We start from the raw sequence: 26,345 nt of genomic DNA on the forward strand, positions 1-26,345 counted from the left end.
GGTCTATCGATAGGCCTAACTAGTTTAGCAACAGTCAGCATTTTACTGTGACCCCACTCTTTAAGTAAACATTAAATGTGCCTTTTCCTCTGAAATCTTTTGCTACCAGGGCAAAACCCTTTTCCTTTTTTGCTGAGCTGTTCTCGCTCTGCTCGAAGGTTCACCAGCTGATGGGACAAAGCTGCCTTTGTTTCCACCTTCTCTCTCCCTGTTATTATAGGGTCCTCGGACACCCCAAAGCCATCTATGGTTTAAATATTTTGACAATTATCCTGTTTTCACCCAACACAGATGTTTCTTTTGCTACTTCAATTGGGGTAAGTGGACATCTGTATTCATATACTGTCTGTGCACATGCCTAGGTAGGCCTACTAATTTAGGATCACGCCGCATCTCAGTTTTACAATCATGACATTACAATAGCAACATGGAAGCTGGTGACACATGATGTGAAAAGTAATATAGCTTTAATCAGGGTGAACTTGTTCAATGATTCAGAAGACAACTGAACATTTGAATCACATTTCAGGATCAACAGGGCCTGGCCCTGCCCACCCCTAAACCCACCCCGTCATTATTAAGACAACTCTTGATATGACACACCCACTCACTCCAGTGACCAGTAACCATACACTGCTGTGTTAAACACACACACACACACACACACGCACACATACATACTTACTAAAGTGTACATGACACAAGAGTCCTTGCTTCAGACTGATGATATTGAGTAGGTTATACATATAAAATAGGCCGGCAATGTACTCCCACAAAGCCTTGCAATTCCTCCCGAGAAGCTGTGCGGTCTATGGTTAGTTCATCCAGTAGCTTCTGCTGAGGACAGTAACACCGGCATTAGATGAATAAGCACCCTGTTCACCATGCCACCTCCAGCCACAAGTCAGCATCTTATTACAAAAAAAAGACCAGGGTACTGACATACTGTTTTTAAAAATACACTCTAATAGTTATCCGAAGCAGTGACCTGCTGGCAGGACTCGGTTTGTGACACCAGCCAAAGGCATGATGGGAGATGGGAATTGTGTGCCAGCAGCGGACCGCCGGGAACAGAAAATGTAGGGTTGAGGAAAATGGTGAGACATCAACACACACACAAACAGGTGCGCCACTACATCTGGCTTAGCAATACATTGTTACTATTTTGAAAATGGATACATTTGAACAGCTGGGAAGTCACCTTTGTCTTTTTTTTTCTTGGGTTGAGGGAAAGGAGACACACAGAGCCCTAAATTATAATTCACCGACACGTTTGTCAGAGTTTGGGTACATATAACAACAAAACTCAAAGATCACATAATACTATGGCACATCCTGTCACATTTTTCACACCATCACCTCACTCTACACTGCAGAACTCCCAACAACCCACCCAGCCTGCCGAACAAATCTCTAAGTTTCAGGGCTTTTCTGGCACTCTACTGTAAAATACACACAACATGTCCATTATCACTTTATTGTCTGGAAAGGAAATTAGCATGGTTCTTTTAGAAAGGAGTGTAACACTAAAGTGTTTGATCTTCCAATGCTATGATCACAGCCAGATGTAGACATTTCAGAAATCTATCGTAAGATTTGGTTTGGTCCTATTACATTGTTGCCAATGAGGAAGTACATTACTTTCAGTGGGCACACACCTGTTAACATGTCAACTCTCCAGTCTCTCTAACACAGCATCACAAAGAAGAAACACTTTCATTGTGTTAGTTTCCGTTCAGGTATCGGAACCAAAAAAGACCAAAAAAGAAAATATTGAGAGCCACACAGATGAGGGTTCATTGAGAGTTCTGTTGTTACAGTATGCTTCTCTTTAGAGTATGTATGTAAAAAATAAATCAAACACATGTCTTAAGTGCATACTGTCATACTGAGTTGCGTATAGAGCAGTGTGGTTGTCTAACCAGCCACACCAGCTATGTGTATGACAGGGCTGAAATGCAGCCTATCGCCATCTTGGGCTTGAATAAGGTGTAAGGTGTGGCAGGGAGGAGTCTGGTATGTCAGAACGGTGAAGCAGGGAAGACGCGTTCAATTTGAATCGCAATGACGGTCACTCAGAACAATTGCACTTTAGAACAGATCATGTCATTTTTCTCAAACCAAGGGATGTGGTTAGGAAGTGGGCTAAGAAAACATAACAAAACAACATCTGTGATGAAGTCTATCAAGCTTACTAGACACCATAACAAGCACAGATCACTTGAAGTACATTGTAGTAAATGACAGCATCAGATTGCACCTTTTGTCATTGAGAACTTTACACTGCAAATTCAACCGGTGGGAGATTTTGGCAGCTTTTTAGACCATCGGCATTGCAAGATACGGGCCAGAGGATCAAGGAGAATGCTTGACAACCAATGAAAACGCTTGTGACATTTTGGAATCCAAACATTATGCTACTTATGCAAAATTGTACCATCCCCTCTCCCCATCATAATACCTTCAGTCTATCACAAAAAAAAAAAAAATCCAGTTCTCTCACATCATAAATCCAGTCACGTGGGCATTCCACCTTCCTTCCAAAACAAACAAATAACAAAACAGGAAAACAAATACCCATACCCCATCACTTTTTTTCCGATCACGCCTTCTTCTTTATTAAAGTGTCAGTGTACTTCTTTTTACATACTTTTAAATAAACATATCTTTTGTGACTCAAAGTGTATGTGTGTTTATGTGTCTGTGCTGAATTCACAAAAGGGCCTCTAAATGCCAGGGTGTGCCGATACTGATTCAGGTACTGTTCAAGGAGGCGTCCAACGCCTCAGTCAATCCAAGTTCCTCTGGCCTTCTGCAGTTCATTCCAATGCAACAGCCAATAGAGGGCACTAGTAAAATGCTAAATCTGCCATCTCGAATCACAGGTGTTAGATTCATTAGGTGTCTCCCTATGAACAGAGGGCAATGAAGATGAATCCGCCAAAAGACTGCTAAAATAAGTTATCTGTTTTGTGAAAAAAAAAACATTAAACAAATGAAAATGAAGCAACCACCCAAAACAAAAACAGCTTGGAGCTGTGAAAGGTGAACCAACCGCCAGTTGCAGAAAACAGAAAGGACACTTCTTTTAACTTGTCTAAGTTTGTTGTGTTATCTCACAAGAGTATGTAAATAGGTATATGTATGTGTGTGCGTGTGAGTGTGTGTGTGTGTGTGTGTGTGTGTGTGTGCATATGGGTATGCGAATGTGTATGTGTGTGTGTGTGTGTGTGTGTGTGTGTGCGTTTGTGTTCCAGTCTGGGTAGCAGAACGCCATTGAACCAGCAGCAGCAGCAGCAGGGGATGGCAGCATCGTTGCCGGAGAAGATCCACCTCAAGAGTCCGTTATCTCCGGTGAGGGTGTCCTTCTCCCATCACTGTAACAGCGCCACCCGGCGTCCGCAGAGCCACCTGCCCCTTCCCCGCTGGATCATGGCAGACAAACGAGAGACAGACAAGAGACAAGAAACAAACGAGTCGGATGCTCTCCTTCCGCTTCCCTCCCCTCCTTCCTCTCAGCAGAGACCTGGCAGGCGAGGACAAGGTCCACAGACAGGCCTAACCTCGCAGCAGTGCTCTATCCGCGCAGCTCAAGGGAGGGTCATGGGGGGTGGGGGGTGGGGGGTTCATTTGGGAAAAAATGTTGTCTTCTCTCCAACAGCAGAACTAAATATCAAAAGGCTCAACCCACAGCCCTTGTCACCTGCCACTCCTTTCTTTCCTCTCTCTCTTTCTCCCTTTCTCTCTCTCTCTCTCTCTCTCTGTGGGTGGCAGTCTTGCAACATGGCGGAACCGGGCATGCTGGGAAACGGGCGGGGGCGGGGCTCAGCTGGCCGTAGCGGCACGGGCCATCAGGTCCTCCAGGGCTTTGTCCTGGTCGTTGTTGTGCACCAGCAGCACCTCCTTGATGGTGTCCCGCTCAAAGCCCATCTCCCCAAACCGAGACATGAGCTGGAGAAACTCCAGGGCCTGGGGGCGGTAAGAAGAAAAGGGTCAGAGCCAGGAGAGACACAGCAGACACATGAGAGATGGCAACAGACAACAGGAGAAGAGAGACACAGCACAGACGAGAGGAAGCAATAGACAGATAAGAGAAAAGAGGATGCGAAGTGCGCAAGAGAAAGTGAAAGAAGGCCAAAATTAAAATGGCTATATCAGAATGCATTTCTAGACACACATCCTACACACATACTACCGGGTATGCTTTTATAATGTAGAGAAATAAAGGTTATGTACAGTATGTAAAGTATCAGTGTGAAAACAAATGATGCCTGAGCGCAGAACTACTGTATAAACTACAATTTATACAAGCCAAATAGAGAAATGAAATGAGGAATCTATCTAAGTGGCAGATCACAGTTGTGACACTGATACTAATGTAACTGAATGAACACGCTAAACGCTAAGAGGGGTTTTTCCTCATCGTGAGCCACATGCCATCCAAGAGTGGTGTGGAGCGCACTATTCACAGATGAGCAACACTTCTCCAAGTACCCTGCACACTACGCCTGTCGCCTTCCAGCTACTTCCCTCTGCGAGGCGCAGGACAGGACAATCATGGACTGTTATGTATTTATGTATCTATGTTTTATGTATCATGTATGAATGTGTCTGTATGTTCTATGTTAATGTAGCCCAATGTTGGAACCCGTACCAAGAGCCATACTGAAACAAATTCCACCAGCCTGGCTGTGTGGTAAATCAAATCAAATCAAAGTGAGGAGGTAGTCCAGCACAGGGTCACAAGTCAGTGATGTCACACAACCAGGCCAAAGAAAAATGCTGGTGTTATCATTGTGGAATGAAAGAGTTGTCTGTCAACATTCCCATTCTTCTTCTGTCTGTGTGTGTGCTTGTGTGTGTGCTTGTGTGTGTGTGTGTGTGTGTGTGTGTGTGTGTGTGTGTGTGTGTGTGTGTGCGTGTGTGTACCTTTTCCTCTGAACACTGGTACATCTCTAGACACTCTTCAACCGCACTGGCATCAAAGCCTCGTTCACACAGACGGGTATGGATGAACATGTAATCCAGCACCTGAGAAACAACAAACAAAAATTATGTTGGTTTATACCGTAGTACCATAGTAGTACCATGCACATTTAGATTGTTAGATTACATGTGGTAGTCTACATTTCAACCATTAGCCAAAAACGTATGTAAATATGAATGTGATATATCAATTCACCATTTTCCACAAATTTCACAGAATGAATCACCAACCATCTTCCATTATATTCATCTAGTATGTTGACTAGCTTGACTCAAAAGGACCCTTGCTAATATTGTTGTTTTAGGTGTTTTGCTATTAAGTAAAGAAACTCTTGATAACTCTAGGGTAAATGGGACATTAACACAGCTAACTTGTTTCCCTTCGTTTCAGGGCATTTCCGCTCATCTCTGTTAGCTTTAGTAAATAGGTCAATTCATTTCACAAGCACGGTATGTGTGTGGGGCTAAGAGGGCCAAATGAGGTCATTAAAAATTGGTCAGTGACCAAAGTCTACATTCTAATATTGTCTGATAGACAGCCTGGCTGAGGACAATGCTTTCCAGTACAGAAAGACAACAAAATGTACACGCAGATAAGACATGAAAAAGGAACACTGTAACAGCCTTTTTCACATATGGTTGTGATAAAAATGACAGTTTTTGCCTTCTTACATCACAACTATACAGATGATTAAGCTCCTGCGCTACAGTGCAAAGTACAGCTACAACATAGTTGCTCAACTAAACAGCAGGCACTACATGAATTACATAATAGCGTTTTTCCAGGACATGGTTAAATGTTACTGGAAAAAAAACAGTTTGCTGAACACAAGTTTGAATGAAATCAATGTAAAGAACAGTAAGGAGACACGGATCCTTTTCCACCAAAACTAAATGTGCTCGATGTCTATGGAGTCAAAATTCTTTAAGCTTATTCATACAACCACCCAACCAACCTAACATACACCTGGCCTTTAACTACCCGATTTGGCACCACTTTGAGGGATCGTTCCACTGAATGTGTCTGGATTCTCATTCCACCAAAGCACCGAGCTCGTGGTGCCCACCTGCTCCACGTTCTGTCCCTGTCTCTGCATGGCTTTGATGACGCCCTCGTAGGAGTAGCCCATGCTCACGATGGTCTCCACACACTGGCGCTCAGCAGGGGACAGGCTCAGCAGGGCTCCCCCGCACGGTAGTGACCCTGGGGGCGGTCCAGACACGGGGGCACACTGGGGCAAACAGAGAGGGAGAGGGGGGGGGTAGAAAAGATAAGGGCATGATGCATGAGAGGGGCATTTTTTGATCCTGAATTTGGACACAAATCCCATTTTTTCATGATCCCACAACACAAACATTATCATGTAATCACCGCGTCGTTACGTACACACACCTGCTTGGGCGTGCCATTGTTCTGCGTGTGTGTGTGCATGTACGTGGCCGGCTCCTGTGGGAGGGCGTTGTGGGAGTGGGATGACGGGACAGTCCTCTGCAGGGCGGGGGGGTTGCCGTTGGTCATGCCGGGGCGCGGGGGGGCCGACATGTAGCCGCTGTGGAAGGGGTTAGCGTCCGTGGGGGAGTCGCCCGGGTCGGAGAGCTTGGGGAAGGTGAGCGAGCGGATATTGCACGGCCGGTCGGGGTCCATGCGGCCGAACCCGCTGACGCCCCCCGCCGCCACCCGCTCCAGGTCCAGCAGCGCCACCAGGCCGTTGGGCTTGTGGTACAGGCCCGCTTTGGACTGCAGGGGTGGGGTGCAGCTGCGGCGCGGGTCCGGGGCGGGGGCCGGAGCTGGGCCAGGTGCGGGAGCCGGGGCAGGCACGGCGGGCTCGGACTGAGGCTGAGCCTGTAGGATGCTCCTCAGCTCCTCCTTGTCGTCCAGGGTCTTGAGCTCCAGCTTGTCGAAGGGGTCCTCCTCACGCTCGAAGTCGGCCAGGTTGAGGCCGTGCGAGGGGTGGGGAGGCTGGCTGGAGGCGTTGGTCGCGCCGATGCTGGGGGCCGGCAGCGGGGTGAGGATGGCGTTGTGGCTCAGGCCCGCCAGGACGGGGTTCAGCGCCGGGGGAGGCAGCTCGTGCTCGTCGGAGGGGCGGGCCCGCTTGCCGCCGGCCAATCCGCCGTCAGAGTCCTGCGCGGAGCTGGCCTGGGCCTCCTGCTCCGATTGGCCGTTGGTAGCAGCAGCCGCCGCCGCTTCTGCTGCCTCCGCCTCCGCAGCGCGGGCACGGGCAAGCTCCTCCCCCCAGCGCACAGTCCGCCTCTCCAGTGAAAAGTCGTACTAATGAGGAGGGACAGACACACACATGCAATTCATTAGACATGATGCTCCACAGACAGACAGACAGACACACACATCATAAAGGTTTCTGAACACAAATGTATGCTTGGCATCCCACAATTCTATTAGCTGTGCCTTCTCCACAGGGATTACATGAGAGAAAGAGCTCTGCACAAAAGGACAAAAAAAAAAAAAAAAAAAAACGGGGACAGACAGACTGTAACAGGCAGGCAGACACAGAGGTGCAGAGTTAAAGACACAAGGACACAGCGAGGGAGGAAGACTTTACCTGCATGTCCGCCATGACAGTGCCGCAGTCAGGCAGACAGAACCCGATGGGAAGGCCCACTTTGGCTGGACAGCGGAACTTGTCATTGAGCCTGAATGGAACATCATCAAGATAGCTGATGGGGCCTAGAGAAACAGGTGAAAATACTTAATTGTAATATTAATGAGTAATACTTGCCTGCAGCAAGTTCCCTCACTGCACTTTAGGCCTTGTTGTTTGGACACTGGGTGACAAATCATAATAACGCAATCAGATGTTACAGGAAAGAGACACAAACCAACTGAGACTCTGACTGTGTTTGGGGGTATTTTACACAACATCATTTACTCAAATGTCTAAGTTTTCTCCCTCCGGGCAGCATCGTTTCAAAACAAAGATCTTGTTTTTCCAACAAACAATTCCCAATGCACCAACGCTAATTCCCTCCAATCCCACGTGAGCCTCTTGTAGACCATTCTCCCCGCACGCCTGATCACAGGCCCAACTGCAGTCTAGTCCTGTCAATCACACCATGCTAACAATCTTCTGAAACTGCTCCTTCTGTGATGCTGTCTGCTACAGGCTAAAAGCTAATTGATCACACATGATGTGACCTGAGCAAGGACATTGAGGGATCAGGGCTTTGCATAAAACCCAGAAATGGAACACATACTGCACAACAATTGGGACTGGCATTTGAGGCCTACAGTAAATAGACAAGCCCTCAGTGTTAGAATGACTCTTTTATATAGCCATTCCCCAGTCTCTTTTACATTCGACACCACAATTTGACTTCCTCTTTTGCATAGGTCAGTGTTTTGTTGCTTTGTAATAAAATGTTGGTAATCTCTGCATACACCTTGCCTACATTACAATGGACATTTACACATCGCAAGACATGCTGTGCATTCAGTGATTAGATCATTCCTGAATACAAACAACTATCACTGTAAACTTGGCAGAGACAGTGGTGAAGGATTTCTTCTAGCAATGTTGATCGTCTATCCTCCAAATGAATAACAACAAGACAAAAGGCATGTCAGGTCGGCACACACAACTGTGGTTAGTGATCCCAAAACTAAAACAAAAAGTGCTTGGTTTCTGGTAAGGCCACTGATTAGGTCAACGTTGAAGACAGTCTGGTTTCAGCTACCTGTAATATAAAAGGTAGCCTACGCTTGACAAGCACTAGACTGCTTGCATTTCCCTTATTTAAGGCAGCACTCAAACTTTTCCTGAGTATTCTGTATTGAGTCACTACCACCATGAGCAAATGACTAACATTCCTCTGAAACATAAACAAAATAGATATAATACAACATCTGTTTTCCATTCTGCACTACCCTGCAGAAGCTTGTGCAACACTATACACACAGTTAGGTCCATCTTATTCTCCAGTTTTCCACGTTGCTGTAGAGATTCAGCCAAACTCACCGGTGTTGTAGGTATCTGTTCCAGACTTCCTCGCAGCCATTTAGAGAATCTGATTTTGGGGGAGCAAACCAACACAAAATTACATTGAGTGTTACATATACAACAAAACACTTTGATTGTACTACTGCTAAGTAAAAACAACTTGTGTGGCATAATACCTCTTAAGCACATTTGCTGTTTGTTTGTCACTCTATAAATCTGATGCCAGACCTCAGGCCTCTGTCTCATGGGTGTTAGTTATGCAGAGGATGCAAAGAACACTGTCATCATAATTTCTGCTACATAATTGAATGGCACTTGTTCCCAGCTTTTCATTTTAACAAAATGACACCCACAGCCTGTCAAATGACGGGTGTTTGTCACATGAACGCATACCAAAGGGAGGCTATCAAAAAAAAAAAAAAAAAAAACCAAAACCACAACAATCCCCCATATTCAGCCACTACATAAACAGCGTGCCAGTGTGAGGAAAGATTCTGTGTTTGACTGTGTTTGTGGAGGCCCCCTTCATGTAGGATGGTAATCCAAACACTGCAGGATTCAAGGAAAAGTCTGCCTACTTAAAGTCACAAGGGACGATGAACCAGTGATGAGAAATGGGTCCTCTGCAGTAGCCCATGTGACTTAGGTCAGGGCTATTTTTCTGGCAGGGAAATCAGATGAAAATCCCTCTGAAACAACCTTTTTGACTGACGGTTCCTTGTTTTGCATGAAAACATGTCACGCAGGCTATTCAAATCCAAACACACAGGGCATATCTTTTCATATTGCTCAATGCAGATGTGAATACAATTCTGCAGAATGATCATAGGACAAATGGCTGCTCAACAAAGAGATGACACAAGAAATGTAAAAAAGGTGTAGGCCAGCAAACTTCTAAACAATAATTACAATGATAACAATAATAATACAATAAAAAAAAATCAGGACACCAGCGCATTTTGGCACACTGTGTTTCATCATTCGAGTTTCCTCAAGAATAAGGTAAGGTAGGTACGCACAGAAGCACAATCACTTATCCTCATCCATTAGCCTTGCACATTTACCCCTGATGTTTTTCAGCTAAAACAGCAAGTCCCCAAGGAGGGAATGTTGTGTAATTAATAAGCATTACATTTCCAATAAATTAATATCTCTTCTAAGATGAAAACACACCCCCAGAACAGCACTCCAAACCAAGTAGCCTACTCGGAAATGCATTAAGACATCTCAAACTTCTCTGTAGCCTACGGTTAAAGGGACGGTTAAAGGGACAACGGATTCATTACTGATCAGTTGAAACCCGCAAAAGATGGATTTTGAGTTTGACATTTGGCTCAGTTTATGCTGTATATATCAATGTGGTTACGTAATGTAAGTATGGTGAATTTGCTACACACTGGATACATTAACGCCTCGTAAACCAAGACCTGTCTGCCACAACATGGCAGGTATGAAAAAGGGGAGAACTTGTATTCCTGAACAGAAATCCTAATGTTACCACAAACTATTCCCGATGCACTTTTGATATTCCATCAATTCATCCAACGGGTTACGGTACGGTCCACAAGATAAGCGACTTGGTAAGCAAAGCAATAACATTAACGCTACAGTACACGTTGTACATTCTGTGTGAGACATCCTAGTTCTACATTGAATCTATCAACTGTTACCGCCGTTATTGTGAAAGCAAAGTGGCTGTCAGAAGGGATAGCTTCCACCAATAGAGTGTAATGTCGACTAACATTAGCTATTTTGATAACTGGTAAACAAGAAGGGAACTTGGGGCAAATTATAACATTAAGGTTGGACTATGCAACTAACGCCAACGACGAAACGATTAAATGCACAAAGTCATACGTATATTATATATTTAGCATTAAGAGCAAGCAAAAATAACGTGGAATGGCGATGGTAAAAACTTAAAAATATATATTAGTACGTTTTATCATGCAATGCTAGCAAGCTTTCTGATTCGGTTTTGTGTTAACTATACGGTACTAGAAGCAGTCCCAAGTTAACGCTAACGTTAATTTGAAAATTAATAGTATTACCTTTAGATTTATGTTAATGACACAGATTTCCATCAAAATCATATCTATGACAGAGTGATTTAACTTACTGATTCTTATTTACTCTTGCTACCTCTGACGTTACATTAGCTAGGTCTAGCTAACGTTTGACAACGGGCGGAGAGTTAACTGGCTAGCTAGCTAAGCAGAATAATGTCAACATGAGAAATCAGTCAGATTAGCAGACTCAGTTAACGAACACTATTTGCCGTGTTAGGGGCTTTCAATTTCTCACACACTGTAAATGTTAAGTTGTAATGTTAGCCAAAGGGAAACGCATCTGACTGAACAAGCTAACTAGGGTAGCTAATGTTGTAATAGTCTACAAGCTAACAAGCTAGTTTTGCACTGTCTGAAGTACAGCATATCTCGGCCTTGATGGCTTGCTCCTTTCCTTCGCCACCGCCCCTCTGTGCTGTCATTAACGTGTATTATTCACAGAAACTATCTTACCGATATCTGCTCCGTCTTGCTACTCCCAATAGTCTTGTCAGTTCTCTTCAAGAAGACACCTCTTTTTCGAATATAATCGGTAAGAAGTTTTATTCAGACCAAAATCTATTTCCTGCTTCATCAGGGCACGCCATCTTGATTTGCCCATTTACCCCTCCCCTGGTTCCTGTATGACGACACATGTCCAATGACTGATGACAGCTTTGGCCAACCCTGCATGGACTCCCGTTAACGTCAACGACATGGGGGCCTTACCAAGGGCCCCACCGGCCTCTGCACATGGGAGGTGCACGAGCTGCTCTGTATCTATTTAGAAAGCTAAAAGGCAGAAGCCACGACAGTGGACCTTATGTGTTATGTGTCAAAATCAACCACAAGCTCAAACACAGTTTGGCTGCAAAATTAGTTTTAAACTGGTCAAGACTAGTGCACTGAGAGAGTATCCTATGCCAAAGAATTGGGAAAACAGCCATATGATGTGTTGATAACATAAAATAAACCTTGAATGCATTTGTCCATTTGCAGCCCCAGTCATTATAGTCTACTTGGTTTATCTAGGTGGCATCATTATTTCCCTTTCTGTGAAATTTGGAAGAGGTTAAGAAAAAGTTTTAGATGAACTGTTATTCCTTCTCCAGATTCTGAACTCAATTGGTAACTCTAATCCAGTGCTAGCATTGCAAACCTAGAGCAATGCCAAACTGTCACTAGCATATCAGCAATGGCACTAGAAACATACTAACTCACCAACTGGCGTTCGTGTAACTTACAAGTAACTTTATATATTTGTATACCAAATATGCATAATGAATAGCCTGGCCAGGCCAACTAACTGGAACAACAGGTATCTGTATCACTCCTTTATGGCCATGTGACAACAAATCGAGATTGGCATGACAAAAAAATGCAAAAACCTGCATGAGTTTGATCATGTCGGCCTAAATAGATGTTTTGACCTCCACTAGAGAGCACCCTTGTAGCAGGATCATCCAGATTCAAAAGAATGTTAGATCAATGTACAGTGAGTGTGATAGTTCTTACCTTTAATTGTAAGAGTGGAACTTGTGTGGATTATACGAATGAGAATAGCAACAGGAGGCAAAACACACTAAACATGTTTTCTCTTTATTATTTTCTATTTATTATTATTGTAATAAAATTCATATTCAGTTCAGTGATTATTGAGCAATACACATTGAATCCAAATAAATTTAATTGAGACTTTGTATGGGGAAAAAAACAATAAAGCATGGGGGAAAATAATGTCCTAAACAGTAGCCATTAACAAATGTTGTCCATCATGATAAGGTCAATTGGAATCTTTGTTACTGTTCCTGGAAACACAAATGAATGACAACAAAGCAGAGATAATTAATGTCAAATAATTCTCTCTAAATTAAATCAGAAATAAATCATAGGGATATTCCATAATCAAACTAAATAAGGTTGTACTGCGGCATGATAGCACATCTTTGCTTTTCTACGTTTTAGATTTCATGTTTCCTTCTCCCATTTTCTCTTATGTGAAGCTAATAAGGTTACATGAGGTCCATTTCAACTTCGAGAAAGTACCGTGGGCCAGTCCAGTCCACAGGCTGCTCTTGTACTAACGTGGCTACGCAAAAAAACGTGCAAGCGCAAGCAGACACGGAAAGGGATAACCGGAAGCATCGATAGGGCGATTTGGTTGAAGGCAAAAAGAGTCGGTGGCCGTAGTCCGTCAATGTAGCTACGAATTTTGCGTTTGTACTGATTGAGGCCGTAAATATATATTTCGAACCTTTCGACAAAAGAGTTGGTAGAAGTGTAGGCCTGAAAAAATAGCATATTTTGCATAGAAAACGTCAACCGAAAGGAGGCTGGTTATGGACGTTTGAAGAGGGGAGCAGCTACAGACCCAGATAGCTAAACAAATGTAAACAACCACTGGATCAGCTGTGCAGACGGCGAACGGGGACGAATCAGAAAGACGCAAAGATGACAGCGAAAGCTACGTTTTATTAACAATAGTTTATGATTTATGGAGTTAGCATATGTCTATAAGTAGCTCTACACTTAAATCTTTACCGCCAGGAACAATTTGTTGCAAAGACACCTCCCTACCAGCAAGCTAACTATTGCTTCCTTGGAGCTAACGTCAATAGCGAGATAGATAGCTAGCGACGTTAATGAACAAGCTGAATGCGTTTTAGTCAGTTATTCTTGTGGCACCATTTTAAAATATGTTGTATATTTAGGTTACTACCTGTAGAGTCGAAAATTGTACTAAAAGTTTATTTGAAGTGCAGCATTTGCCCCTAGGAGCGGAATATCTGGCAGCTAGCTGGATAAAGCCTAGTTGACGTTGTTTGCTTTTGGTCAAAGTAAATAGGCTACTCTCAGTTTGACCGTGAACTGAAGACAAAAGGTTTGCGGTCGTTTACGCCAGAAAATCCATCTAGATTTTTCTGTTTTCAATCACAAATCTTAATTTGCCCAAAGAGGGGTTGTCATAAACCAGGTAATATTCGTCAGTGAACTTGTATGTTAACATATCATGATAGCGATAGGCCTTGTAAAAGTTGAGCAATATGCAGTTCTAGGAGTTCGTAATCACCTTGCAAGCATCCTTCATTCTTTATAGGATATCATATTTACAAATGTGAATTTGTTAACAGTATAGCCCATTGCGTTGAACAGTATGCAGTGTTTGATGTGTTCTTCAGCTTCCAGTGATTGAAACCAGAGAGGAAAAAATCCATTCCATCAATTTTACCAATTTAACACCAATGTGACGGTTGATGTTAACATTTCACTTCATCATTAGTCCCCTCCACATGTTTTCCTCATGCACATTTCTCTCCTGTGTTCAGCAACTGAAGACAGGCAGAAGGATTGTCATGGCACACCAGCAGATGCCCAGCTCTCAGAAGGCCCTGATGCTGGAATTAAAGTCCCTCCAGGAGGAGCCAGTGGAGGGCTTCCGCATCACCCTTGTGGAGGAGTCTGACCTCTACAACTGGGAGGTTGCCATCTTTGGTCCCCCCAACACACTGTATGAAGGGGGTTACTTTAAGGTGAGGGTGAGATAGGAATTTTTGAGATGAATCGGATGTCTCTGCATTTGTGTGTCTAAGGTCCATTGAGTCTATCCAGTAAGCACCATGATTACTGGTAGAGCTATGTGAATTCAATGTGTCAATTTGCTTATTCACCCAAAGGAAAATCAGGATCTCTGTCTCTATTTTCTCTCTTCCTCTTTCTCTCTCTGTCTTTTTCCTCTCACTCTTTTCCTCATACTCTCACTCTTGCTCTCACTCTTGTCCCCCTCCAAATACTTTCTTCGCTTATTTCTGTCCTCCCTTTTTTGACTGTTGTCCCACCACCCCATTCTCTAACTGGATCTTATTTCCCCTGGTGGTGCGATCCTTATACCCCACACTATTTTTAGCTATGACATATAAATGGTATCTCAGTGTGTGTGTGAGTGTGTGTTGAAAGTGAGAAGGACAGGGGGAGGCTCTCCTGCTTTTTGCCCCCTTGGCAGTACGGGTTACTGTGAGCACTTGAGTTATGTCATTCATACACACACACACACACACACACACACACACACACACACACACACACACACACACACACACACACACACACACACACACACACACTCACGCCTCTCTAATCTCTGCATGCACACCCTTGGCTTGACTGAACTGATGTCATTGGCATGTCACTTTTGCAATGGCGTCACTGATCTTGGCCACCCCAATACCCCAACATGACTGAGACTTCTCTTCAAGTTAAGAACAGGAGTAGGAACTCAGGAATATTGAAAGTTTCAGACAAACGTAGATACTGCCCTTCCAGTTTCTTTGAAGACAAAGAAACCCAACAAATAGAGTGTACTCTTTAGGAAGGCCCCATTATATTCTTTATCAATTAAATGCCTACCTGACCTGAATATGGCCACTGCTCAAGAGCTGGGCATTCATGGAATTCATATATCTACCAAAACAATTTATTAATGCGCTTACTGTCTATTAATCTGCTCATCCAACCTCCATCTAATCAGCCTCTATGGTCGCTTACACCACAGTGTTCATACCATTTTTCTTTCCCATCTCATTTTGTTCAAAGCTGATTATATTTAGGTCGGAATAACAGGTCTGCCTAATGGAGGATGGGGAACCCCTTGTTAAGGGAATCCCTCTTTTCTAATCTCTTGATGGATAATGTGTACTGAGCTGTCTTCCATGTTTGGAGGATTTGATAGTGCTATCACTGAAAAAGCAGAAAATGACCCCACCCAGAGAACATGAACATGCACAGTTTTAAACGTCTGCCTGTGTGTTCAGTAGAAACAGATAGTTTTCTAATTCTGTGGGGTTTTTTTTGCATAATTTAATTACAATTGCTATGCAATATGTGCCATTAATGGTTTAAAATGGGTAATTGTTACACTTGAAATGCATCTAAGAATTGGATTTACTCATATCTGTGGTGATGAGTGAGTTGGATCTTGTTCTCTTTCCCCTTTTATTTACTGATTTAGACATACCCTGTCTGCTGATAATTGCAGCAGGAATGTCCTATCCAAGGACAACCCATAAACCTTGACTTTCACTGGTTGTAACTCAGGGTTGAATGGCGTCAAAAAAAGTGTCTGTCCTGTGGCCTTTAATAGAGGTACTTCACAAGAAACACAACCCTTTTTTAACCCTGCAGACATGATCGCTATCTCAATCATTGGTGGGGACACACAAGTTTTGAACCTCATCTGCTGAAATGTTTTATCAGGGCTTTGTCACTTTTCACTTTTCAACAGGGAATGCTTGTTGACTTATTCATCTCTCCCTCCCTCCCTTCTCTCTCAGGCCCACATCAAATTCCCCATTGATTACCCCTACTCCCCTCCCACGTTCCGCTTTCTCACCAAGATGTGGCACCCAAATATCTATGAGGTGAGTTTTCAGTGGGAATGCAAAAGCTCAAATACATGAACTCGTTAGCCAGGCAACTATTGCCTTGGGCATGTTAAAGGCACTTCATCAGCATCAGAAAAAAATAGCCTGCTTTCTAGAATTGTTGAAATTGTATACATAGATCCCCCCCCCCCCCCCCCCCCCCCCCACACTTATAATAGGTCAGTGTTTCACTCTGTGTTTTTTGCCGGCTGCAGAATGGCGACGTGTGCATCTCCATCCTCCATCCCCCCGTGGATGACCCCCAGAGTGGAGAGCTGCCTTCTGAGAGGTGGAACCCCACACAGAATGTCAGGTACTGTGACCTTTCACCTCTAAAGAAGGCAGGCTTTGGTACAGCAGTAAGGTCATAGGGACTGCACACCAAGCCAGTCAGATAAATCTGGCCAGTCGATGAGCGTCTGTAGCTCTGATTCATGTGATATGCACAGCACCACCAACTCTTGCCAGACATCCATCGGCTTGTTTATGGTTCATTCAAAATTCTGGTCAGGAGAAGATTTGCTCTGATAGGTTGTGTAGCTTGCCTACTTGTTGCTAAGAAGCACAGTATATTAAGGAGATACCATTCTGGTAAAGTAGGTAGCTGTTTGTTCGATGATTTGATAACACACGTTGACCTATTTTCTCCTCTGCCTCTTCCTTTCTTCCATAACCAAAAAACCCAGGACTGACAATACTGGTGTTGTTTGCAATTTACAGTATTATCAAGCATATTTTGGATTAGATTAGTGAAGTAGATTGTGGACTGTCTTTAATGAGCAAGAGTAGTGTGAGAGTGCCAAGCCAGCACTGCTTTGTTTATGTTTTATTTATCTGCACTGGCTATATCTGTGCACTAAGTTAGCAGCCAAATGTAGCCTACAGGCTAGTTAAACAGTGGGCAATCATTGCTGTGTGTACATACAGTGATATGTTTTTGCCACGTAAAGGTAACACAAGGCAACTAAGTGGTTAGTCAGCATTGTAGCTAGTGCTTTGAAGTCTGCCTGATGTGCAGTCTGCTGTAAGGCTCAACTACCAGGGCTCATAGGTTGGAGGTTCCCTGAAGCCCCTGTCATTGTCCTTGCTCTGCTTCCTTAAACTTGGGCAGTAGACACTTGGCCGATCATTATCTATGTGTTAGTTGATCAAAGAAGAGCCTGAGATGGAGAGATGAGGTAGTTTTAGATGGCAGAGGAGTGAGCAGGATGTCAGTTGATATCCCAGGGTGTTGGTGAATGGTGTAACCCAAACTGCTTTGAACAGAAGAAGGTGCCCTCAACTGATCTAGGTTCATGTTAGTGAAGGGACAATGGATTGGAAAAAAAAATGGATGGAGACCTCCACAGATATCTTTCAGCTGAACATAAATGCCACAAGGTCAAGAGATGTTTTCGTAAAATTGTTTCCATGTTCAAATGCATGCTAGTAGTCTCTGCTGATATGTAAATGTTATGCAGTGATCAGTGTCTGTAATCTGATACTAAATTTGTATTAGTTTTTTGGAACATCTTAAGGCACCTCAGATGTCCACTAACAATTTCAGATGTTACTTATGGAGAAGAATACAGTAAACCATGTGTTTTGTTTTAACATAATAATTGACAAGCCACTTGTGTAGGGTCCTCAGACCTGATGTACCCACGGAAAATGCCATGTATTTCTTAATTATTTATTAGCATAGCTGTTGTCTTTAGAAATGTGGAATTGTTACTGCGCCATTTTCTCAACATTCATGTTAAAGACGGATTACTGATTTCTTCATGTTCTTCATTGCATTCTGCAGCCTCGGTCTAGTCTTTAACTCTCCAGTTGTGTTGTGTTTATGCACAGAACCATCCTCCTCAGTGTGATCTCTCTTCTGAATGAGCCCAACACGTTCTCCCCAGCCAATGTGGACGCCTCCGTCATGTTTCGCAAATGGAGAGACAGCAAGGGCAAAGATAAAGAGTATGCAGAGATCATCAGGTAGGCCACAGAAACGTCCAAATACACATACTGTATACATGTACAGTACATGGTTTAAAAGCAGTATGGGGAAAATCTCAATACAAGAAAATTAATATGTGTGCAGTCCTCTAAACTATGTGAGCATAAACATTTAGCGATTCATTGAAAACTGTACGCATATCAGTAGATAATTGCTGCACATACATCGTCATTTGTTATTGCTCACAATTCACTAGAGTGTACCCAGAAAGCCATTTGTGAATGGGCCATTACATTGATAGTTTTAGCAAGCAAGCTTTTAGTTTCCTCTTAAAATTCCCCAGCCAGGACTTTAATCTATGATGGGGCTGCAGCACACTGTAGGGTATCTCCACACCTTAGTCCTAAATCCCCTGAGGATCAGTCTGTAGTAGGAATTTCTATGGACATATACAGTACACACAACAGCATCAGTGCAATTGTTTGATTTAGGCTCAGTTGCTTACTGGTTATGTAGTATACAACGCAAAGCCAAATCATTTCCCTCGCTTCATCAAGAAGCATATCTGCTTAATTTAAGTTGCCTGAAATGTTCCTGTGTGTACCCTAACCAGTTTTTGACTGATTGCAGCTGACTCAAATGCCCATTTGTAAATTGTAATAGAGCAGCCTTGCTTATCTGTGCTTCAGTACCAAATAATATGCACTGTGTGTCCTCCTAAAAATTGGTTTTCTGTTTGTCTGATTTTATGAGAGCTAATGAAACTGAACTGTACGGCAAAGTACACTCTCAGCTCACTGATATTACAAATTAAGACGGTAGGACATTTTGAGCTAGACTTTGCAATGTTACCGTGTCAAGGTTTGTTAAAGTATTGTGTGTGTGTGTGTGTGTGTGTGAGTGTGTGTTTGTGTGTGTGTGTGTGTGTGTGTGTGTGTGTGTGTGTGCCTGCACACAAATGCACATAATACTGTATATATCTCAGCATATGTCTGGGGGGAAAAATCCAATATGCGATTTTGCCGTTAGATACTATGATGGGTGACTTTTTTTTCTTGTGTAAGAGAGATCAGCAGTAGCGTAAATAGTGAAAAACTAGTAAGACATTATCACCCTTATGTGCATTGCCAGCTAACAAAAATTTCCATCATATGTATAAATTAGATTGTATGTGACAAAAAATGGCAGAGTGAAAAGGGGGTAAACTATATCCTATGGTTTGACTTCACTGAATTGGCATATTGGAACCTAAGGGCTTAACCATATGTAGAAGGCTGAATCTGTGTCTCTAAAGGAATACCAGTCTTTGCTGTTGCAGACGTGCATCTCCGCATACAAGCTCAATTGCTCAGTCTTCTCATATCTCTGTGTTGTGGTCATATACAGCAATAGGCATGGACAGTATATTTCTCTGCTCCTTCATATCCATTTACTCCTCCATGTCCATACCTTAAAATGCAGTTCCTAATCTAATCAGCCTTGATTCACTGAAGCATTACTGTATATAAGAGAAACCAATTTTGTCAGTGGGTTTTCTATTCCTAAGGAAGAAGCCTAGTAATGAAAGTACATGTATGCATTTGCACTGTAAGTTACTTTGGATAAAAGCATCTGCTAGATTTTGTAATCCCTTGATCCCGAGTGTGTGCTTTAAATTTCCATGCACGTGCACAGTCAACACACACAGGTCCAAGTGGGCATAACATTTTGATGCTGTGCCTGTGCAGAAAATCTGCAGACCGTTGTGGTGAACTTTGCATCATACAACATGCATATACTGTATGCTGAGACTTTCTTATGAGGAGACACAGCACTCCTCTAGGTCCTCTATTCCTATAGGAATGTATAGGAATCCTCCATATAAATGTATGGGATTACTCCAATATGGCAGTTGTCTGAACACATCCCACCCTTCCTGTAATGTACCTAACCCAGAGGCGTATCAAGCTTTTTAAAGTGGGGGAGCAAATTCTAAATAACTGCCTGCACAGGGATGTTGGAGAAATTATCTGAGAAAGGGTGCAGACGATATTAGCAAGTGTCTGGGGGAATTTTCCCCGGGGAAAAAAAAGTTACATTCTGGCTGCTAAACACACCACTTTAATGCAGTGCCCCTCTTCTGTGTGGCTCATGTAACATGTACATTATCTACCTGCTCTCCCTTCACTGCTTGACACTATACACTATATATGTCTCATGTTAAAAATGGAGAATGCAGAAGTCGCGGCATTAGTCATTTTAAAATTACAACAGCCTAATAAAACAAGAAGCTATAATATCTATTAAGTAAATGTAAAATACATAGATTAATGACAGAACTGGAAGATCAAATTCAAAAACTTTTGAAGTCTACCCAAAGCATGTTTGCAAATGTACACAATAGGAATATAAATAAATTGTGTTGTGCCATCTTAAATTTTCAATTTCAATTTCAATTTAATTTTGCTTATAGAGCGCCAAAACATTACACATGTCTCATGGCCCTTTACAGAGTGTTAGACATTCAAAGAGAGCCCATGAGTAACAGGGGCAAGGAAAAACTCCCTAGAATTGGAGATACATATAGGAAGAAACCTCAGACAGATCCACGACTCAAGGGCCCAAACCATCTGCCTTGGGTCAGTTACAGTACAGTCATTTGTAGTTTGAAAGTTACAATGACAATGAAAGTTCAAATAGTCCAGTGTAGGGAATAAATTGTCCATTAGTAATCCATTAGTTATTTCGGAAAGTGATGGGTCGCTGGAATGCGTGGGCCAAAGATTCGGGCAGGGAACCACAGCAGGCGATGGTAGGGCAGTCATAGGGATGGCGAAGGCAATGGCGATGGTAGGGCAGTCAGAGGGATGTGACTTCAGGTGTGATGAGGGACAGGCACAGAGATAAATCATGTCAATTCAAAGACTAGGATTAGGCTATGCACTGCAGTCTGTACGCTGTTTCCATAGATAGGTACAGGAATCCACGTCGTATTACATATCATTGCTTATAGCTCAGAGCCCACGTTATCTGCAGAGTGGTTTCACTTGCGCATGGGACGTGTGCACATTGCATGAGCGCTCATTAGCCTGGGTGTTCCCATCCTGCCTTGCGCGGTGATTTCATTCACGCTGCTAAGGCAGTCTGGAAACTAACACCCAAATTTTCGCCTGATGTTGGTGACCAATCACAGAACAGGGGAGAAAGCAAGACCATGATGAGCTATGTACAGACGCATTTGATAGACATTCGTGGCGCCCAATGAACGGATCTGGGCATTTTTTCAAATACGAGAAAATGAACGTCTGGTTGCCAGACCACCTTTCATTTGAGAAGTGGTAGGCGCTAGCCAGGCTAAGCGCTCATACCAATACCTCTGAATTGTAGGCTATGCCTCTATAGTTGATGACTCCAAATTAAGATGTATTTCATGAATCATTGGGGAAACGTTTAGATTTATAATACCATTCAATCTTTTCAATCTGCAAATTATCAGGCGTGTGACAGAAGCACCGGCATAATTAAACTTTGTGTCTCCACGGACCAGTAATCCTCTTGTCAAGGAGGCCCATAAACACTGCTGATCATAGACAGAGAAAGCATAGCTCTGCGAACAAAACACAATTGTATGTCCAGTGTAGTCAAGGCCCTGTCTACACACACACACACACACACACAAAAAAAATAGAATTGGCTTGAAATGGGCTTGGCCACTTCCAGTGTCTATAACTCTGCATTTTTGTGACAAAAAGTTGTCAATTGTCTTGAAAGACATATTTCTAGTCTCTCCATGCTCTGTTCAGGAGTTGGTTTTCTATCTGCCATGCTGCAGATTAATGTACCATGTCAAGTTAACGTAACAAATCCAAATAATCAGTGATTTTTAACCCATGAGCTAACCAACCCCATCACCTACACATTGCAAAATAGAATACATGCAATCATATTATTACATTTCCGAGGCTTTTGAACAGGCCTATGTTCGCCCCATAGAGATTAAAGAAGTTGATCAGTGATGAAGGTGCTTGCTGCACACTGTGTAGCAGTCTATTCTAGACTAATTGGGAGTAAAAGTCTGTTAGATGTGAGAGTGGTTGAAATATGGTGCAATATTCAGAGTAACACTTAGTCATGTATTCATAGTCTTTTACGAAACATCAGTATGTGTAGATACGGGTGCGCACATCCAAAAATGTGTTGACAAAATGTGTCAAAGAGAGGCCTTTATGGTCATGCGATATAGGCCTTCCCTACCAGTTGCTATTGTCCTGATGAAGATCTGTTGATAGAAACGTTGCCTTTAAAAAATAGATAAAGTATTTTTGTATATTTTCAATATCCAGTGTGCAGACCATACCCTTCTCTCTAAAACATCACTATCTTCTGCTCCACAGGAAACAGGTGCTGTCCACCAAAGCGGAGGCCGAGCGTGATGGGGTGAAGGTGCCCACCACACTGGCCGAGTACTGCATCCAGACCAAAGTGCCTTCCCATGACAGCAGCTCTGACCTGCTCTACGACGACCTCTACGACGACGACATCCAGGAGGAGGATGACGATGAGGAAGAGGCTGAGACAGGCGGAATGGGCAGTGAGATGGGTGCGGACTGCTTCGATGATGAGGACGACTCGGGCAACGAGGAGTCCTGATGATCCAGCCTCTCTCCACCCCACCCCCCCCCCCCCCCCCAACTCACCTTCTCTGCACCCAGCCACTCACACACACACACACACACATATATACACACACATACACACGCAAACACATACACACACACACACAAACACACACATTTCACACCCACACACCATTTAAAGAAAAAACTTTTGCCCCTAAGTTCTATGTTTGTCTGTGTGTCCGCGTTTTTTAGTTGGTCTTCAATAGGAATTCCTGTGGTGGTTGATTCCTCTTCCTGTTTTTTTTTGTCAGTCCTTTTCATACGCTCTTCTGTTACTCCTTTGTTTTTTACCAGTTGCCCCCAGAGGAATGTGCTTCAGGGCTTCTGGTCTCTGATAGCGTACTTGTGAAGGAGTTTGGAGAGAGAGCATCGTCTCCATGTAGTCCTCACCATTTACTAGATTGCTTTATAGAGAGCGTTTTGGCACTTTTCTTGTCCAGGCGTCCCTTCATGCTCCCCCCCCCCCCCCCCACCTCTACTCCTCAGGGCTTTTGGGTATCTGCTGATGCTTCACCCTCGCCCCATGGTATGTCAGCTGCCACCCTTGTCTCTCACCTTGATTCTGTTTTTTGCCGCTTTTCTTTAGGGTTTTGTTAAGTGACTCCCATTTCCCCCCCCCCCCTCCTCTCTGTCTCCTAGTCTTTCATTCTCTCTGTCTTTGCTGTCTTGCCCTCAAAACATCTTGCCTGCGTGTGCTGAAATGAATGATGCAAAACGATGGAAAAAAAGAGACAACCGTGAGTGATGTGTGAGTGGATGTCACTGGTGTCTGCTCCTGTCTGCCCTTCCTTGGCCCTCTCTGGCTCTCTCAGGCTCCTCTGTCTCTTTTCACAGCATAGAGCTTTAAGCGTTCTCATCCCTCCACCCCATGTATCCTGGTTGTGGCATTCACTTACGTCTCTCATTTCATGTCAAATGACAAATGAGGTAAGTCTCCCTGCCAAGGAAGAGACCGAGGACATGCTAACAGACAAACAAGGAAGAAGGATTTCTTCTGTTTTTTTGGTTTTGTTTTTTGTTGTTTTTTTTTGTCTGTATCAAGACCTCACAAGCGCAGTGTCTTGATTTGGACTTCTCTCTCCAATGAGAAGCTGGAACTGAGGATGTACCTCTCCTTAACTGATGTAGATTGAGTTGACTGCCTTTGAGCTACTTGGTGTTCTTTGAGCCAGACACATTTTCACCCGAAGCAAAATGGAGTTGATTTTTTTTTTCTCCCTCCCTCTCTTGTTTTTTTTTTTTTTGCGGAGTTGTTGGAGATGCCCCATAGTCATTAGTGCAACTGCTCACAGGTGCTGCAATGTTTTACTCTGAGAAAAGAAAAAAAACACTTGCCCTGACGACACGCAAGCACACTGGCTACTTGAACGCAAGACTCGCAAGAATAAGAATTCGGCGAGCCACAGACGTGCTTAGAGACAACAGTCTCTTTTGATAGCCTTGCTACATGACAGGGCTGATATCTCGTCTTGTCTTCTGAGTGTGTCACAAGCTACACATGGCCTCAGAGGACCACACAGAACAGGACAGAAGTGCTTTTCTGTGATCTCATTGGTCAGGGGAAGACTTCTGCGCCCCTCGGCCAACTTAACATTTGATTCTTTTTCCTTTGTGTTTTTTTTCCCCTTCTTTTTTTTGGTTTGTTTGTTTTATATCAATATTTTAATGAAAGCTGAATTTGTTTTTCTGCCGCTTTGGGTCACATACCTCTTCCTTTCAATATCCAAGGACAGATTAAGGCATTTGGGGGTGAGATGTTGGACTCCACAAACCCTAAACCCTCCACAGTGTGGCTTGCTGAGGGCCTGTCATTAAACCCAGCTTTCTGAATAGTCAATCACCTGAGGTAGGCTGGAGACAGTTTGCCACAAGAGCATGCGAGTGCATTGGGGTGTGAGTGTGTATGTGAATTTTGATTGGTTTGTTTAACATGTGACTCACCAAACCTGGACTGTTGGTGACACTCCTTGACAACAGGGCAAGAAACAATGGACAACAACTGACGAGGCTCAAAAATTGCCCACTTTGCCCTCTAACCAGCTGTAACTCTGAATACAAAAAAAAAATACAAAAAATCACCGGACACTGCTGGGCCCTTTTCCTGGATTTGTCTGCCACAACAGACCTCAGGATTGGCTTTAGAGGAATTGATAAGCTACAGTCGCACATCAGACACCATCTTGAAAGAGCAGAAGAAGACGAAGTGGCTCAGGCCGGAATGCTGATTCTTCTTTGCACCAGGAGAAAGAAGAGTGGAAGCTTCTGACTTCTGAGATGGAGCCTCTCCCTCCAGCCTTACAGACTGAATGTCCATTTGAAAAGATCACCCTAAGAAGTGTTGTGAAAAAAAGTGGTCTACAGTGGCTTTGTTTTTTTTCCTGAGGATTCTCTTAGGTGTGTGTGTGTGTGTGTGTGTGTGTGTGTGTGTGTGTGTGTGTGTGTGTGTGTGTGTGTGTGTGTGTGTGTGTGTGTGTGTGTGTGTGTGTGTGTGTGTGTGTGTGTGTGTGTGTGTGTGTGTGTGTGTGTGTGTGTGTGTGTGTGTGTGTGTGTGTGTGTGTGTGTGTGTGTGTGTGTGTGTGTGTGTGTGTGTGTGTGTGTGTGTGTGTGTTGATAAGGTCTCTACATTATGGCTCTGAGGACCTATCTAATTTACTGATGATGAACTGAGGAACTTGTCTTTCAACTCCAAAAGCTGTGGTCACAGGAAGAGCAACTGAATGAATGGAGTGAATGCGTCCTTGTTTGTCTTCAGTTTCCTTTAATTTTCTTTTCATTCTGTAGTCTTGTGGGAGATTACGACAAAGCTGAAAGGAAAAAAAAACAAACACTTTAAAGAATGCAAATCACCTCTGCAAAAAAAAAAAGGTTTTGTCTGAAAGGAGAAAAACAAAGAAGTATTGGACAGCTGCGATTTCCTTGGATTCCTAAGGTTACATGAGTTTTGGGGTGTGTGTATGGTGTGCCCCGTAGGCAATGGCACATTCAGACTGCTTGTTAGATCACTGATAATGTTCTTTTTCTGTTCATGTGTGTATGTATCGGGGAGGCACCCCAAATTTGCGATTAAATCTTAAGGCCACACACTGGGTTTGTTATTGTTATCTTAGCTATCATTGGTGGTTTTTATTATCTCAGATGAGACAGGACTGTGAATTTTAGAGAGGGCTCATGCAGTTTTAAGCCTATTGCAATTTACTGCTGTCATGGAGCTTAGTTAGACTTATTGGAAGTATTGATATCGCTTCTGATATTCAGTGAGTAACTTGCAAGTCCATTTCATGAGTAGATTGAATGTCAAACATTGGTTAAGATCTATCCTGTTTTTTTTTCTGTCGTGACTTTCATTTGTAAGT

General features: G+C 43.3%; 2 protein-coding genes across 3 annotated transcripts; one reads left to right on the forward strand and one right to left on the reverse strand.

The window, feature by feature from the left end:
• Positions 1-1,461: 1,461 nt before the first annotated feature.
• Positions 1,462-11,614, reverse strand: ubap1 (ubiquitin associated protein 1). The gene is made up of 7 exons (XM_062554128.1): positions 11,462-11,614; positions 8,958-9,006; positions 7,545-7,669; positions 6,380-7,255; positions 6,054-6,218; positions 4,930-5,031; positions 1,462-3,969 (listed from the first exon to the last, which is right to left on the reverse strand). The coding sequence occupies exons 2-7, from the start codon at positions 8,995-8,997 to the stop codon at positions 3,826-3,828; spliced, it is 1,452 nt and encodes a 483-aa protein (XP_062410112.1). The 5' UTR covers positions 8,998-9,006; positions 11,462-11,614; the 3' UTR covers positions 1,462-3,825.
• A 1,514-nt stretch (positions 11,615-13,128) lies between these two features.
• ube2r2 (ubiquitin-conjugating enzyme E2R 2) lies at positions 13,129-26,073 on the forward strand. Of its 2 annotated transcripts, none has more exons than XM_062554129.1 (6): positions 13,129-13,961; positions 14,314-14,517; positions 16,315-16,401; positions 16,620-16,717; positions 18,238-18,372; positions 22,708-26,073. In XM_062554129.1, exons 2-6 carry the CDS (start codon positions 14,341-14,343, stop codon positions 22,961-22,963), a joined length of 753 nt encoding a protein of 250 aa, XP_062410113.1. In that variant the 5' UTR covers positions 13,129-13,961; positions 14,314-14,340; the 3' UTR covers positions 22,964-26,073. The 2 variants fall into 2 exon arrangements, with proteins under 2 accessions (XP_062410113.1, XP_062410114.1); XM_062554130.1 differs by having other exon boundaries at positions 13,129-13,376.
• The last annotated feature ends 272 nt before the right edge of the window (positions 26,074-26,345 follow it).

Source organism: Sardina pilchardus, chromosome 14, assembly GCF_963854185.1.
Source record: "Sardina pilchardus chromosome 14, fSarPil1.1, whole genome shotgun sequence".
Taxonomy (NCBI): Eukaryota; Metazoa; Chordata; class Actinopteri; order Clupeiformes; family Clupeidae; genus Sardina; species Sardina pilchardus.

What these genes read in the sequence shown, in the direction of transcription:
- ubap1 (XM_062554128.1), bottom strand. Translation starts at nt 8,997, where the DNA reads ATGGCTGCGAGGAAGTCTGGAACAGATACCTACAACACCG. An exon ending in ACAATGGCACGCCCAAGCAG is followed by an intron (nt 6,219 to 6,379) that starts GTGTGTGTACGT and finishes TGTTTGCCCCAG; the next exon opens with TGTGCCCCCGTGTCTGGACC. An exon ending in AGGGACAGAACGTGGAGCAG is followed by an intron (nt 5,032 to 6,053) that starts GTGGGCACCACG and finishes GTTGTTTCTCAG; the next exon opens with GTGCTGGATTACATGTTCAT.
- ube2r2 (XM_062554129.1), top strand. Translation starts at nt 14,341, where the DNA reads ATGGCACACCAGCAGATGCCCAGCTCTCAGAAGGCCCTGATGCTGGAA. An exon ending in GGCACCCAAATATCTATGAG is followed by an intron (nt 16,402 to 16,619) that starts GTGAGTTTTCAG and finishes TGCCGGCTGCAG; the next exon opens with AATGGCGACGTGTGCATCTC. An exon ending in GAGTATGCAGAGATCATCAG is followed by an intron (nt 18,373 to 22,707) that starts GTAGGCCACAGA and finishes TCTGCTCCACAG; the next exon opens with GAAACAGGTGCTGTCCACCA.